The sequence below is a fragment of the Chrysemys picta genome, chromosome 1 (assembly GCF_011386835.1).
Source record: "Chrysemys picta bellii isolate R12L10 chromosome 1, ASM1138683v2, whole genome shotgun sequence".
Taxonomy (NCBI): Eukaryota; Metazoa; Chordata; order Testudines; family Emydidae; genus Chrysemys; species Chrysemys picta.
Window position 1 is genome coordinate 83,406,625 of NC_088791.1, and position 14,872 is coordinate 83,421,496.

A 14,872-nucleotide genomic window follows, 5' to 3' on the forward strand; every position below is an offset into this window, starting at 1 on the left:
TGGTTTTGGGCAGCATATCCAAGCCCAGAGAAAATTGAGAACAAAGACTTTTGGCTGGATTAAAAGATAGCTCTCCCTGCCTCAGTCCTTGAGGGCCTAAAATGAACCCAGACTCCAGAGTTTGAGGTGTCTGAGAAGCACCTGGGATCTCTGCCAAGAGATGACAAGACTCTAGGTAAGATATGTGCGTAAACCTTTTTAAAATCAACTCTCTGTCATGCTATGCTTTGCTTTGTTCCCATCAAGATTAAAAAATACTTTATTTTAAGAGGGATGTTTTGGATCACTACTCCACAAATCACAGGCTCTCCTGAAGAGAAGAACTACAGGTGTCTGAGCTCCGCTGGACCTGCAGGATAAATATGATAGATCAGGGTGCAGGAGCCCAAGATTCTGTTCAAGAGTGGGAGAAACATGGGATTCTGCCCCCTGAGGTGAAGGGACAAAGCCTAAGACCTGAGGGGGGCACTCAGAGACCAGAGAGGGGTCAGGAGTGAAGCTAGCCCTGTAACCATGACACTAGCTATCACCTACAAAGAGGCATTTTCTCCTGTTGTACTTCATGGACAGCTTCTGCTTGCCATGTAAGCTGTATTCCTTTCTATAGTGTCTGGCAGGAGCCAGGATTGTAAGTCAACTTTTCTGATGACTCTAAATAGTTTCACTTTTCCAAAAAAATTTCCATTGTAGCGCTACGGTAACTAGGAACTGATTTGTCTTAGCGTCTGGATCCCAAGGACCAAATCTCCTATAAGTGCATGAAAGATTTGAATCCAAGACCCCCACTCCAAGGAGAAGCCCTTAGACCATGCAATTTTTAGTTTGAGAGGGACCATATTATCCACCTACGTTAGCATTGCTTGTGAACACTTAGGGTGTTGGATGACAGTTCACATCTATTTTGTTTTTGTTGACCTGATGCCACCTGAGAGTTTTTATGCCCAACGGAGGGGGGTGAGATGATGCCTGCCTGGACTTTGCTGCCTGAGAAAGGCCTGTAATAGTGAGGAGGCCACTCTTCCAGGTGAAAATTTCCCCCATTTAGAAATGTCAAGTCCCTGACCACTGGGAAAAAGAGACATTTACCTTTGGCAGTGATATCAGGTTAAAGTTTTGACTGGTATCCACTGAGGAACCTTTTGGCCTTAGAAAATAGAGATTGGATTAGAAAGAGATAAATGGTAGTCCATGAGGCCCCTTATTATTTGCCATTTTTCCCAAATCTGGGCTGCTGTCCTCTCATCTTTCCATAGCTATCCCTTGAAGGGAGGAGGTGCAGGGGAGGCATAGCAACCTGCAACAGAAGCTGGGAATAATATGTGATGCCCTGGATGTAGTCTGGGAGCCGTGGTAACTGCTGTGCCCCTCTAACCACCCAGCTGGGCTGCCCCTCCTCAAACTGCTTTGTTGGGGATAACGGCCTGGAGAGGCTGGCTGTATCACCCAACAGCAGATGGTGCCCTACACCCAACTGAGGTACCTGAGTGCTTTACCTAAGCCACTCAAAGACAGACAGCCAATTTCCCAGCTCCCCAGGCTTGCCCCTTCCCCCCCATTGGAGTATAAACCCAAAATTATACCCTCTTGCATTGCACGGGGAGCTGTACAACGTAAACTCAATAAAGTTTGCCTTCCCCTTGATGTAGGAAAGATATGCAAAAGCCTTTGCACACAGAGCTGAGATTTTCCCCAGACACTTTACTTAAAGGCACACTGGTTTAGATAAAACATAAAACAAGTTTATTAACTACAGAAATATAGATTTTAAGTGATTATAAGTGACAGTAAACAGATCAAAGCAGGTTACCTAGGAAATTAAATAAAAACCACAAACTAAGTCTTATACAAACTAGATAGGATTTGAATTAGCAATTTCTCACCCTCACTGATGATACAAGCAGTCCACCAAGTTTCCATACACAGGCTAGAAATCCCTTTAGCCTAGGACCAGCACTTACCCTAGTTCAGTCTTTGTTCCTCAGGTGTTTCCAGGAGTTCTCTTGTGTGGGGAGTGAGGCCAAGAGATGTCGTCACTCCCTGCCTTATATAGCTTTTCAATATGGCAGGAACCCTTTGTTCCAAACTCAGTTCCCAGCCCGGTTTGTGGAAAAATACAGGTACCAAAATGGAGTTCAATGTCATGTGGTTTGGTCTCATTCCCAAGCATGCCCTGCTGAGTTATAGCAGCCATGACTCATAGGCTGTCAGCAGGGAGGCTCACCAGGTGGGGGATAAGCTTCTCCTAAGGCCTATTGTTTCCCCAATGGCCCTTTACCCTGAATAGACCCTTCACAACCAGCTCTCTAGAGTGTGACTATAAAGTAACTGGGATATGCTTCATGCAAAAGGTCTCTTGTAAGGTATCATGACAAAGCTTATAATCTACTGAATGTGGTCATCCTATTTGTATAAATGTACCACTCTTGTATCTAAAACTAGACATATGAAATATAACTCTGAGGGCCTATTGTAATTATGCAAATGGTGGGCCATTAATGGTGTTTTGGAATCTTGATGGCTCCCATTAACGAAGACAATTGTCTGTAGATGGCTCTGTTTTACTTGTAAGTCTTCCTGTATACATATGTGCTGGCAAGTGGGTAATGAAGTCTTACAGTGACCACCTGAACTGGAATCCATCTTTAACCTGGTGCTTTTCCATTAAAAAGGAGGGGGTGGGAACCCAGAGAGGGACAAAAGATTGCCGCCTTATGCAAAAGGTATATAAGTGGGTGAAACAGAACAAAGTGGCAGCCATCATGAGAAATCCCCTCGCTACCACCTGAGCTGGAACAAGGGCTGTACCAGGGGAAAGGATTGTGCCCAGACTAGGAAGGCATCCAGTCTGTGAAAGAAACTTATAGGAACATCTCTGAGGGTGAGATTTTATCTGTATTCAGTTTTATTTTACGGTATTAGGCTTAGCTTTGCGTGTTTTATTTTATTTTACTTGGTAATTCACTTTGTTCTGTCTGTTACTACTTGGGATGATTTAAATCCTACTTTCTGTATTTAATAAAATCACTTTTTACTTTTTAATTAACCCAGAGTACGTATTAATATCGGGGGATGAACAGCTGTGCATCTCTATCAGTGTTATAGAGGGCGAACGATTTATGAGTTTACCCTGTATATGCTTTATACAGATTTATTTGGGGTTTGGACCCCATTGGGAGTTGGGCATCTGAGTGTTAAAGACAGGAACATTTCTGTAAGCTGCTTTCAGGTTAAGTCTGCAGCTGTTTGGGGCACGTTGTTCAGACCCTGGGTCTGTGTTGGAGCAGATGGGTGTGTCTGGCTCAGCAAAACAGGGTGCTGGAGTCCCGAGCTGGCAGGGAAAGCAGGGGCAGAAGTAGTCTTGGCACATCGGTTGGCAGTTCCCAAGGGGGTTTCTGTGATCCAACCCGTCACAGTTCATATTCAGCAAATCATAACTTTTCCAATGACACCTCACAAGACATATCTTGTATCAGATGCATCACAATTACATTATAAGCATATCATAATCATACAATTATGAAGAATATGCAGTGAAGTGTCTATTCGACATCGGTAAGGCCTCACCTGGAGTACTCTGTCCAGTTTTGGGCCCCACACTACAAGAAGGATGTGGAAAAATTGGAAAGAGTCCAGTGGAGGGCAACAAAAATGATTAGGGGGCTGGAGCACATGACTTATGAGGAGAGGCTGAGGGAACTGGGATTGTTTAGTCTGCAGAAGAGAAGAATGAGGGGGGATTTGATAGCTGCTTTCAACTACTTGAAAGGGGGTTTCAAAGAGGATGGATCTAGACTGTTCTCAGTGGTACCAGATGACAGAACAAGGAGTAATGGTCTCAAGTTGCAGTGGGGGAGGTTTAGATTGGATATTAGGAAAAACTTTTTCACTAGGAGGGTGGTGAAGCACTGGAATGGGTTACCTAGGGAGGTGGTGGAATCTCCTTCCTTAGAGGTTTTTAAGGTCAGGCTTGACAAAGCCCTGGCTGGGATGATTTAGTTGGGATTAGGTCCTGCTTCGAGCAGGGGGTTGGACTAGATGACCTCCTGAGGTCCCTTCCAACCCTGATATTCTATGATTCTATGATTAGGGCACAGTGACCCACTGCAGCAGCTAGGAATGACAGCCCAATAAGTAGGACATGGTGACCTGCATCAGAAGAGGGGTAAGACAGACTGTACTGATTGTACAGTCTATCAGTATCTACATGGGGAACAAATATTTAATAATGGAGTTTTCAACCTAGCAGAGAAAGGTGTAACATGATCCAGTGGCTGGAAGTTGAAACTAGACAAATTTAGATTGGAAATAAGATGTAAATGTTTTAACAGGGAGAGTAATTAATCATTGAAACAATTTACCAAGGGTTGTGATGGACTCTCTATCATGACAATTTTTAAATTAAGATTGAATGCTTTTCTAAAAGATCTGCTCTAGGAATTATTTTGGGGAAGTTCTATGGCCTGTGTTATACAGGAGGTCAGACTACATCATAATGGTGGTCCCTTCTGGCCTTGGAATCTATAATTGCTGCCACCACCAACCTTTGCACTTGGAAGGTCCCCTCACTCTGCTTTCCTATGGCAAGGACCCTGTCCCTAGGTGCTCTTTGAAGGCCACTGTAGGAAAACCCAGTCACTACAACTCCACTCCAAACTTGATTAGCAAACTCTTACTTTGTTACAGACAATTAAACTCATGAAGGAACTCATTCACTGTTCATCTAGAGGTTCCCTTTTTACCCTCTCAAGCATAGGGAAGTCTTATTACAGATCCCAGTTCAGATTTCCTTCTCAGAAACTGCTGGATCCTACATCCTCTGAATTTGGTCTCAATCTCACTTTCTTGATAGCCTGGACCCCTTCAGTCCCTGATGGACTAGTCTCTGGTATCTTGAGAATCCAATCCTGGCAACTTCAGCTAGGTCCCAGAAAATCCCACTTTTCTACTGGATAGCTCCTGGTATCCAAACGGGTTTTTACAGACAGTCCTCAGATGTTAAGACCCTGTCTCATGTCCAACCACAGGTTTTACTTTGCACAACCCCATATGTAAAATAACATTGATCTTGTGGAGAAGGTTAAGTAATGTGATGAATTAATCTACTTAATTTACAAAGAAGATGATCAAAGGGGTAACTTAATTATGGAGTATAAAGCAACAGAGGGTCCTGTGGCACCTTTGAGACTAACAGAAGTATTGGGAGCATAAGCTTTCGTGGGTAAGAACCTCACTTCTTCAGATGCAAGATGGAGTATAGTTACCTTTATGGTACTAAGTCTTTAATCTAGTAGAGAAAGGCACAGCAAGAACTGATGGCTGGAAACTGAAGCCAGACAAATTCAAATTATAAGGAAGGCACAAATTTTTAATAGTGAGGTTGATTAATCATTGGTTCAAACTACTGAGGGAAGTGGTGGATTCTCTATCTCTTGATATCTTCAAGATTGGATGCCTTTCTGGAAGACACTCTTTAGTCAAACAAACTACTCGGCTCCATAGAGGAGTAACTGGATGAAATTCAATCACCAGTGTTACACAGAAGAAAAGACTAGATGATTTAAAGGTCCTTTCTGGTCATAAAAATCTATGAACCATATGAAACCCAGCAAAGTTACAAAGTTGGTAGTATAATGAAAGAAAACAGTTACAAGTTTCCTCATCCTGTATCAGGAACACACTGTATGCTCCCCACTAATTTTAGTCCATTTATATGATCCAATCCAGGTCCTTATTAGTATATTAATAGTACCCGGCATGTGTTATTTGCAATAATGCAAAATATTATAGGAAAACTACAGTTTGAAATACATTTTGTCAACAAAAATGGATCCTGGAACTGAATCGTATTAAAAACAAGATTAACATGCAAATACTAATAAAGAACATAGTGCCTTTCAGGTGAGATTCTCAAAGCCCTTCATGAACATTCAAACAAGATTCACAATACTTTGAGACAAGCATGAGTATTTTACACAGAACATAATTACCCTTGTCACTGCATAGAAAATCTATTTTAAATAACATGGAGCTTAGAAGTCATTTTCCAATACTATTCACGTTTAACTCAAAAAGACTCGATTTCCACAACTTCCATGTTCACTGAATATACTGTGTCCATAGAGAAAACACTGTAGAAGTAGAGGGCACAACCAGGCATCCTTGGAACCTTTTTAGAGCAGCAGTTATGGAGTGCCCCTTCTAATTGACTTAGTTCCTCTCCACCTCCAGAAGCCTTATTTAAAGATAGTTTCCAAAAAGAGGCAGGTAGGAGAGCACCAGAGTAGCTCACTGAGGGCAAATCATCCAATTTTTTTGTTTATGGCATATAGACCAGCTATAGATCACCGGCTAACAGTGACCATCTGTCAGGATCCCAGCTACAGGGCACGGGTCAAGGCCCGGGCCTAGGTTAGAGGGGACATGATCCTCTAGACTGAATTTGGACTAAGGCAAGAAACTGTTCTAGTGTCACGCCATAGGATCAGGTTGGAGTTGAGGTCAATGAGCTGCACTGGTCAGAGCCAAGTGAACCAGCTGAAATAGGGTTAATGGAACAGAGGCAGGGCAAGATGTTAGGAGCAGAGCAGGGGACCAGGAATCAGAAATGGGACCAGGTTTCAAGAGCAGGACTGGGGCCAAAAACGAGGAGTAAGGCAAGCTATCAGGAATGCACAGCAGGGTCCATTTGCAACAGCAAAACGGAGATCTGCCTAGTTGAATAGATAGCCTGCAGGTGTTTCCTCAAGACCTTAAATAGCGTGCCTGAGCCAATCAGGGAACATGGTTGGCTCTGCCAGTTAGGACATCTGGGAGCATGACATCTAGTGGAGCTTGGCCCCACAAGCCTCACAGCCCATCGACTGGATGCAGCTGTCACTCACGGACCAACAGTCCAAAATTCTAGCCCCACAGATCCTTACACCTTTCCTGATGAGCCCTATTAATGAGGCAGCAATTGACACACTGCGCTCTTGGTGCAATATTAAGAAAATAATGATCCATAAAGATAGGAACCAAACCCCATGTAGCAGGCCAACAGGTTTTAGATAAAGGGACATTTCAGATGCATGCCATTGACTGCCATTCCCCTAGTTCAGGGATAGGGAAGCTATGGCACGCATGCCACCTTCGGCATGCAAGCTGATTTTCAGTGGCACTCACACTGTCCGGGTCGTACCACCAGTCCGGGGGGCTCTGCATTTTAATTTCATTTTAAATGAAGCTCCTTAAACATTTGAAAAACCTTATTTACTTTACATACAACAATGGTTTAGTTATATATTATAGACTTATAGAAAGAGACCTAAAAACGTTAAAATGTATTACTGGCACGCAAAACCTTAAATTAGAGTAAATAAATGAATACTCGGCACACCACTTCTAAAAGGTTGCCGACCCCTGCCCTACTTGAATGAGTCCTAATATCCAGGCACAAAAACACTAAATAGGTACACTCAGCAGCGAATGCATCATTTTGCCACTTTATCTTTGAGCTGAAATGGCTGGACACACAGACTTCTCCAAAAGCCACAAATCATTTTTGCCTTTCTAAACAGCTTAGTCCTGTCTTAATAGTAGCTAAAAACACCCAGGAAGTTTTAAGGCCCTGGGAAGGAAGGAAGGAAGGAAGGAAGACAGTGATAACCTTTAAGAAAGATACAATTTGAGTCAGAAAGCTGGAGGCCTGAACATTATAGAATCATAGAATATCAGGGTTGGAAGGGACCTCAGGAGGTCATCTAGTCCAACCCCCTGCTCAAAGGAGGACCAATCCCCAGACAGATTTTTACCCCAGTTCTCTAAATGGCCCCCTCAAGGATTGAACTCACAACCCTGGGTTTAGCAGGCCAATGCTCAATATAAGGCAAGGTGGCTGTCAGAACCCTTTCTCTGATCATGTTGGCAGGGGCAACGGCTACCAGAATGAGTAGTGTTAAGAGGTGGTACAGAAAGCAAGACCCGAAGGGCTAATAGGAACCTCCTATTAGTTTTGTTACCAAATTCAAGTTGCGAGAATCAGTAGGCTCCCACTTGGGAATGTCCGTTAGGCCTTTTAAAAATTGTTTCATCAAAGTATTTTATAGCCTTGGTCTGTGAAGTGTTGGGTTCATGGGAATCGTGCACACTTGCTATTTACCAACTACTGTTTAAAAGGTGCTGCGGCCACATGGCAACTCTTACAGCAGTGCTCTCCTCATGAAGTCACATGAAGAAAGAAAATGTGCTGTTATACCTGACAGAAGACAATGACTCTAATGTATCCTATCTTGAAGCTTACAAGAGTATGCCTTGAGTACCCTATTTTCCAGCCTAGATGACCTATTGCGATCCCATCCAGTCCTACACTTCTATGGCTACGTCCACATTGGCGCTTATGTCGGTATAGCTTATGTCACTCGGGGGGATGATTTATTCATCCCCCCGAGTGACATAAGTTATGAGGACATAAGCTGTCGCTTAGACATAGCCAAGAAGTGTAGGGACTGGAAGGGACCTCGGTAGGTCATCTAGGCAGGAAAACAGGGTACTCAAGGCAGGAAACACCACAAAGAAGCTTTGCAGTCACTATGAAACTATAGTAGCGCCAACACAGACTCGCTTACCCTCCCTTACCACGATAGTTCATTTACCAGTCCTAAGGAGTTACTCACCCAGGCTAACGGAGGAGGAAAGAAAGTACTTCAAGGCTGCTCGATAACAAGCCCAGAAACCCCACCGCCCGGGAACAGCCAGTCGAGCCACACAATCAAACCAGCCTCCCCCGCAGGCTCCCTGGGGGCGGGGAGAGCCTGAAGCCAAAGCGAGTAAGCCCCCCACGCACAGCGTGCACCTCCCCAGACAGACGAGCCCCCCGCGGCCAGGGGGGCGCGCTAGTCCCCGCAGAGCTGTGGCAGCCCCGCTCCCTGGGCAGCGGAGGTCGGGGTCTCCCTGCCCCAAGGTCACTCCCGTTCCCGGGGGGGGGGGGGTGTCGTGTCACGAGCCGGCCCCAGGCGCGCGCGCGGGGGGGGGGGGGGGGGGAGGGTTCGTACCTGAGCAGCTGCCAGAGGACGCCGCGGAGGCCGCCGTGACCCCCGAGCTGCTGCAGCGCCCGCCTCAGCACCCGCACGTACTCCGCCATCTTGGCGGCAGCCGCTGGGCCGGGCCGGGCCGGGCGCAGCCGCAACCGACAGTTCCGGGCGACCTGGTTTCCGGCACGGACAAACAGCGCCGCCCGCCGCGCCCCTCAGGTCATCGCCGGGCGGGGCCTCGCCTCCGGGCGGGGCTGCGGGACTCAGCTGGGCGCTGGCAGGGCGGGACTGGTGCCGGGGCTGCCCTGGCCGCGACTCAGACGCGCTGCCCAGCTCTAGCCCGTCGCGGGCAGCGGTACTGGGCAGCCAGCCCGGGGCAGGTCGGTGCCGCGGGGTTATGTGCTCCCGTCCCGTCCGCGCTGGCCGATCCGGGAGCCCGATGAGTGTTAAATGTAAAGGCCTCTCGTTGCTCACGTCAATGTTTGTATCAGTCCCTAGATTCACCTTTATCTATGTGTGTGTATATATATCTCCTCAATATATGTTCCATTCTATATGCATCCGAAGAAGTGGGCTGTAGTCCACGAAAGCTTATGCTCTAATAAATTTGTTAGTCTCTAAGGTGCCACAAGTCCTCCTGTTCTTCTTTTTGCGGATACAGACTAACACGGCTGCTACTCTGAAACTTTATCTATCAGCAGCCAGACAGTTGTGGGGCTGCGTTTGCCACGGGCATCCAGGGTTATCGTCACCCCAGCCCCAGCTTTTTTACTTTGCAGCCCCTATGATTTATAACCACTCTGTGCCAACTCTAAGGACTGATTTCAGGTGCTCACTCCACCTGCACGCTCCCTGCTTTTGTTTAGAAAACAGAATAAGATACTTTAAACAGAGGGCGCGGAAGAGCACTGCCGGCTTACCTAGAACTAGAGTATGATGCCAGTACAATGCAATATGCATAGTCAGTTTCATACAATGACAGAAATTCAGAGCTAAAATGTTTATCATAAACTGTAAAAAGCAACAGAGGGTCCTGTGGCACCTTTAAGACTAACAGAAGTATTGGGAGCATAAGCTTTCGTGGGTAAGAACCTCACTTTTTCACAAACTGGTGTGACTTTCTTCAGCATGAGAAATCCCTTTATTTTTACAGCTAGGGAGAGAAAGAACAAGGCAGTAGGTGACGTAGGGTATGGCCTTGTGTGCACTACAGAGTTTTGTCAAAGCAAGTCGACAATCAAAAACCAGTATAATTACATTGCTTGAGCATTTTCACACTATGCGTCTGTTGGCATAGCGCATCCACATATGGTGCTCTAGCATTGATAGAGAGAGCAGTGCACGGTGGATTGCTACCCCACTGTGCTACTCACCACCTCCTGCAGCTAGAAGTTGTGGGAAGGTAGAGTGGATCACAGTGCATCATGGGTGTGGGGTCCAAGTCCCATGATACAGTTCTTTCCGTCCCAGCACTCCATGGGCTTTTGACAGCGTTTCCCAACATTTTTCAATGGCTTCCGTTTACTGTGCACCCACCATCTCCAAAGGATGGATCCCACACTGCTCTGTACTGTTGTGGTGACTTTTATGAAAACATGACGGATAGTCAAGCATTACATCATGAGCTCCCAATCTGAACAGGAATCAGAGTTGCCTGGGGGGCCTGTGTACCGTCGAAAGAAACACCACCAGATTACTTTTGGCATTCCCAGAGCAGCTGAACATGGGGGACCATTGCTTTTGGGCTTGGGAAGCAAGCACTGAGTGGTGGGATCACATCATTATGCAGGTATCAGATAACGAGCAGCGGCTCAAAACTTTCAGATGCAGAAAGCTACCTTCTGGAACTGTATGCAGAGCTCACCCAGCACTGCAGCACAAGGACTCCAAAATAAGAGCTGCCCTCTTGGTGGAGAAGCATGCAGCGATCACTGTGTAGAAGCTGGCAACTCAAGACTGCTACCGGTTGGTTGCAAATCAGTTTGGAGTCAGGAAGTCAATGCTTGGGGCTGAGTTAATGCAAGTGTGCAGGGCCATTAATCATATCCTGCTATGAAGGACTGTAAAAAGCGACAAAGAGTCCTGTGGCACCTTATAGGCTAACAGACGTATTGGAGCATAAGCTTTCATGGGTGAATACCCACTTCATCAGACGCATGTGGACTGTGACTCTTGGCAATGTGCTTGAAATAGTGGATGGCTTTGTGACAATGGGATTCCCTAACTGCAGAGGTCTGTTAGATTGAACGTATATTCCAGTTTTGGCTCCTGATCATCTTGCAATGGAGTACATCACTAGAAAGGGGTACTTCTCTATGGTATTGCAGGTGCTTGTGGATCAACGTGGGCATTTCACTGACAATAATGCAGGGTGGTCCAGGAAAGTGCATGACACACACATCTTCAGGAACATGGACCTGTACAGAAAGCTCCAAGTAGGGACTTTCTTTCCACACCAGAAGATTCCAGTGGGGAATGTTGAAATGCCCATAGTGATCTTGGGAGACTCAGTGTACCCCTTTACTATCATGGCTCATGAAGCCTTACACAGGAAACCTGGACAGCAGCAAGGAGCTCTTCAACAATAGGCTGAGCAGATGCAGAATGACCATAGAATGTGCCTTTGGCAGACTAAAAGCATGCTGGCACTGCCTTTATGGCAGGTTAGACCTAAATGAGGAAAACATTCCCATGGTCATAGCAGCTGCATGGTGCATGCTGCATAGTATTTGTGAGGTTAAGGGTGAAAAGTTTCCCCCAGGGTGAAGCGCCAAGGCAGATAACCCGGCTTCTGAATTTGAACGGACAGATACCAGGGCTATTAAGAGGGGCACAACAGAGGGCTATTTGACTCAGGGAGGCTTTGAGGCAACATTTTGACAATGAGCACCACCAGTAATGTGTCTTTCTATACAGCACTCTGCCACGTTTTGTTAACATGCACCTTGCATGAAAATTATTATGAGTCCTGATCAGGATTTGTAGTCAGCAAATGATCAAACTGCCACTATGTATTACTATCAGCAGCAACCACCACATGTAGGAGACAAATAAAGACTGATTATATTTCAGAGAGTTTGTTTTTATTAAATACCAATTAACACTCATAAAAAGGCTTGGTGGGAAGGAAGATAACAGTGCAGGCTCTCATAGCTGTGTGTAAATCCAGCTATCTGGGGATGGGGGTGAGCACGCATGTTTTCTACCTGGAGTGTGTTTAGGGACTTCAACATCTCTGTTTGCTCCATCATCATGTGCTCCTGGCCCTTTACAATGCGCTCCCTCACTCTCCTTTCTGTCCTGCCTTTCTATTTTAAATTTGTCCTTCAGGGTCTCCTTCTGTTCTCTTTTTTCAGCCTTTGAGGATTGGAGCACCTCTTGGAACATGTCCTGCTTGCTCTGCCTTCATCGCTTCCTTATCTAGCGGAAGCGCTCCGCTAGTGTGTAGGGGATTCCCCTGAAAGCCACATCTGCAGAAGCACAAGAAACAATACACAAAAGCATGATTGCTAGTTCACACGCAGCATTGAATCATTATGGTAAAATACACCTCTTAACATATGAATCACTTTCTCACTGTCCCTTGGCAAGCACACCTCAGTGAACACCCTAAACATGGTGAGTTTGGCTCAGGTGGGGGGTTGGGTGTTCAAGATGGAGCAGGGGAACGATATAGTAAATCCTGCCATTATTTACACAGGCAGGTGTCACTCTGAAGCCAATATCTCACTCCTGAGTGCATTTTCTGAACACGTGCGGCTTCAGACCCAGTACCTATGCTGCTCGCCTGTGTGAGCTTTGGTCCCTACACAAGTGATTGTTGAGTTGCACGGGAAAGTTTCCTACAATGGGGGAAGGAACAAAAGCAGCTCTACCAAGGAACCTTCAGCAGAGGATTGGCGAATACCTCCAGGAAAGTTTCCTAGAGATCTCTGGAGGATTCCCGTGAAATCTTAGTGTGCATTAACACACTGTTCCACAGCACTGCTTAGCTGTACAGGGGAATGTGGAACACACTCAAACACAGCTAGTCTTGTACATTTTTATTCCTTCACCCACTTCTAGAATATACAAAGCAAAGGACAGCTCTACCTCATATAACCAAGCAGCATCAACTCAAAAAGATCACTTACCAGAGCTCTCCTCTCCTGCATCATGTGCGCTAGACACAGACTGCTGGGACTGGCTAGATCCCTCCGGACTGGAAAAAAGGTCCTGACTCGTTGCACCACCAGACAAATCTGCCATGTGCTCCACATCCTCCTCCAATTTAACCTCCTCATCCACAACTTCGTCCTCGGGGTTGAGTCCACTGTCCACCACCTCCAGCCCTGTAGACATATTCATGGGGTTCTTGGCAGTGGTGGGGAGTGTGTCTGCTGAGGATGGTGTCCAACTCCTTATAGAATGGCAGGTCTTTGGCGCAGCACCAGAACAACGGTTTGCCTCCCTTGCCTTCCAGTACACCTGTCTCAGCTCCTTTATTTTTGCATGACACTGCTGTGTCCAGCTCATAGTCCTTATCCAACAAGCCATGAGAAATCTGATCATAGGTATCAAAGTTCCGCACAGCCTCCTCTCCCCACAGAGCCAGCAGATCCAAGATCTATGTCTACACTATGGACCTTACAGTGGCACAGTTGTACCTCTGCAGCTGCATGGCTGTAAGCTCTCCTGTGTAGCTGCTCTATGCTGGCGGGAGATAACTACCACCGCTTGTTGGGGTGTGGTTTATGCTGGCGGGAGAGCTATGTCGGCGGGAGAGTGTCTCCTGCTGGACATAGCACTGTCCACACTGGCGCTCTTGTTGGTGAAATGTATGTCGGTCAGGGGTGTTTTTTTCAGACCCCTGACCGACAAAAGTTTTGCTAACAAAAGTGTTGGTGTAGACAAAGCCTTAGTTTATAAGCATAGTGATTCCTGAAACAAAAAGATTAAATATTGTCAAAATTTATGCTTCTGATTCTGAAAAATGAACACAGCACTGAAGAGCCCATTCCACTAACTAGAGATCCATATTCTTGTTTGTTCCCATAGACTCTAATACACTTACATCAAATTATTTGCATTTTTAGATTTAAGCCTTCTATGAAGCGTTCATCAAACAATCTGAATGTATTAAAAGTATGCTCAGTTAATTGTAAACTAACTGGGCAGGAATGTAGGTCTTGTTAAAATTAACATTCTGGAGTGTTTTATCTTCTGTAATTTTTTGTTTACAGTTCTCCACCATTTTGATACAACAAACTGTGACACAACCTCCTTCACAACCAGATTTGGGATACAAATCTGGATCTCCAATTTTAAATACTCGAACTCAGATTGACCTGCCACCAGCAACATTTCAGCCTCTTGCTCCTATTCTTGCCTTTGACATTTGTATCTGGGATCAAGCAGCAAAAAGGTCCTATAGCTTCTTTAAATCATATTTTAATTTTCTCTTTGTGTTAGTTCTTTCTTTTTAATTAGATAAAATCAAATTTCTAGAGACTGTGACTTTAGCATTATCTGTTTGTAATCTCTCTAATCCCTCCAAAACCTCCTTAAATTGTTGGTAATTTTAATGCCTGTCCAGAGCATGAAAAATGCATGGTATTATTTTGCTCAAAATCCTCCTGTGCTCAGTGCAAATTTCAGCATATTTAAGGTAGCTGAATGCAAATGCCAGCACACAGTCTTTGGAAATCTGGAGTATCAATGCTCCCTTGTCTGTAAACCAACTGTAAGGCTGATGGTGGTTCTGGAAGAAATTTTGAACTTCTGCAATGTGCTCTACAACTGTTAGGTATTACCTTTTTCAACAAGGTTTAAATAGTATACCAAACACCAGTACCTCAGAATGTTATGATAATTGCACTTAAATT

At 45.4% G+C, this 14,872-nt stretch overlaps 1 protein-coding gene across 1 annotated transcript in view; it reads right to left on the bottom strand.

The window, feature by feature from the left end:
* Positions 1 to 9,213, bottom strand: part of NDUFA12 (NADH:ubiquinone oxidoreductase subunit A12) — a 39,726-nt gene extending 30,513 nt beyond the window's left edge. Inside the window, exon 1 of the mRNA XM_005306486.5 lies at positions 9,030 to 9,213. Coding sequence (XP_005306543.1) covers positions 9,030 to 9,118 — 89 coding nt within the window. The 5' untranslated portion in view covers positions 9,119 to 9,213. The remainder of the gene's footprint in view (positions 1 to 9,029) is intronic.
* Positions 9,214 to 14,872: the final 5,659 nt, after the last annotated feature.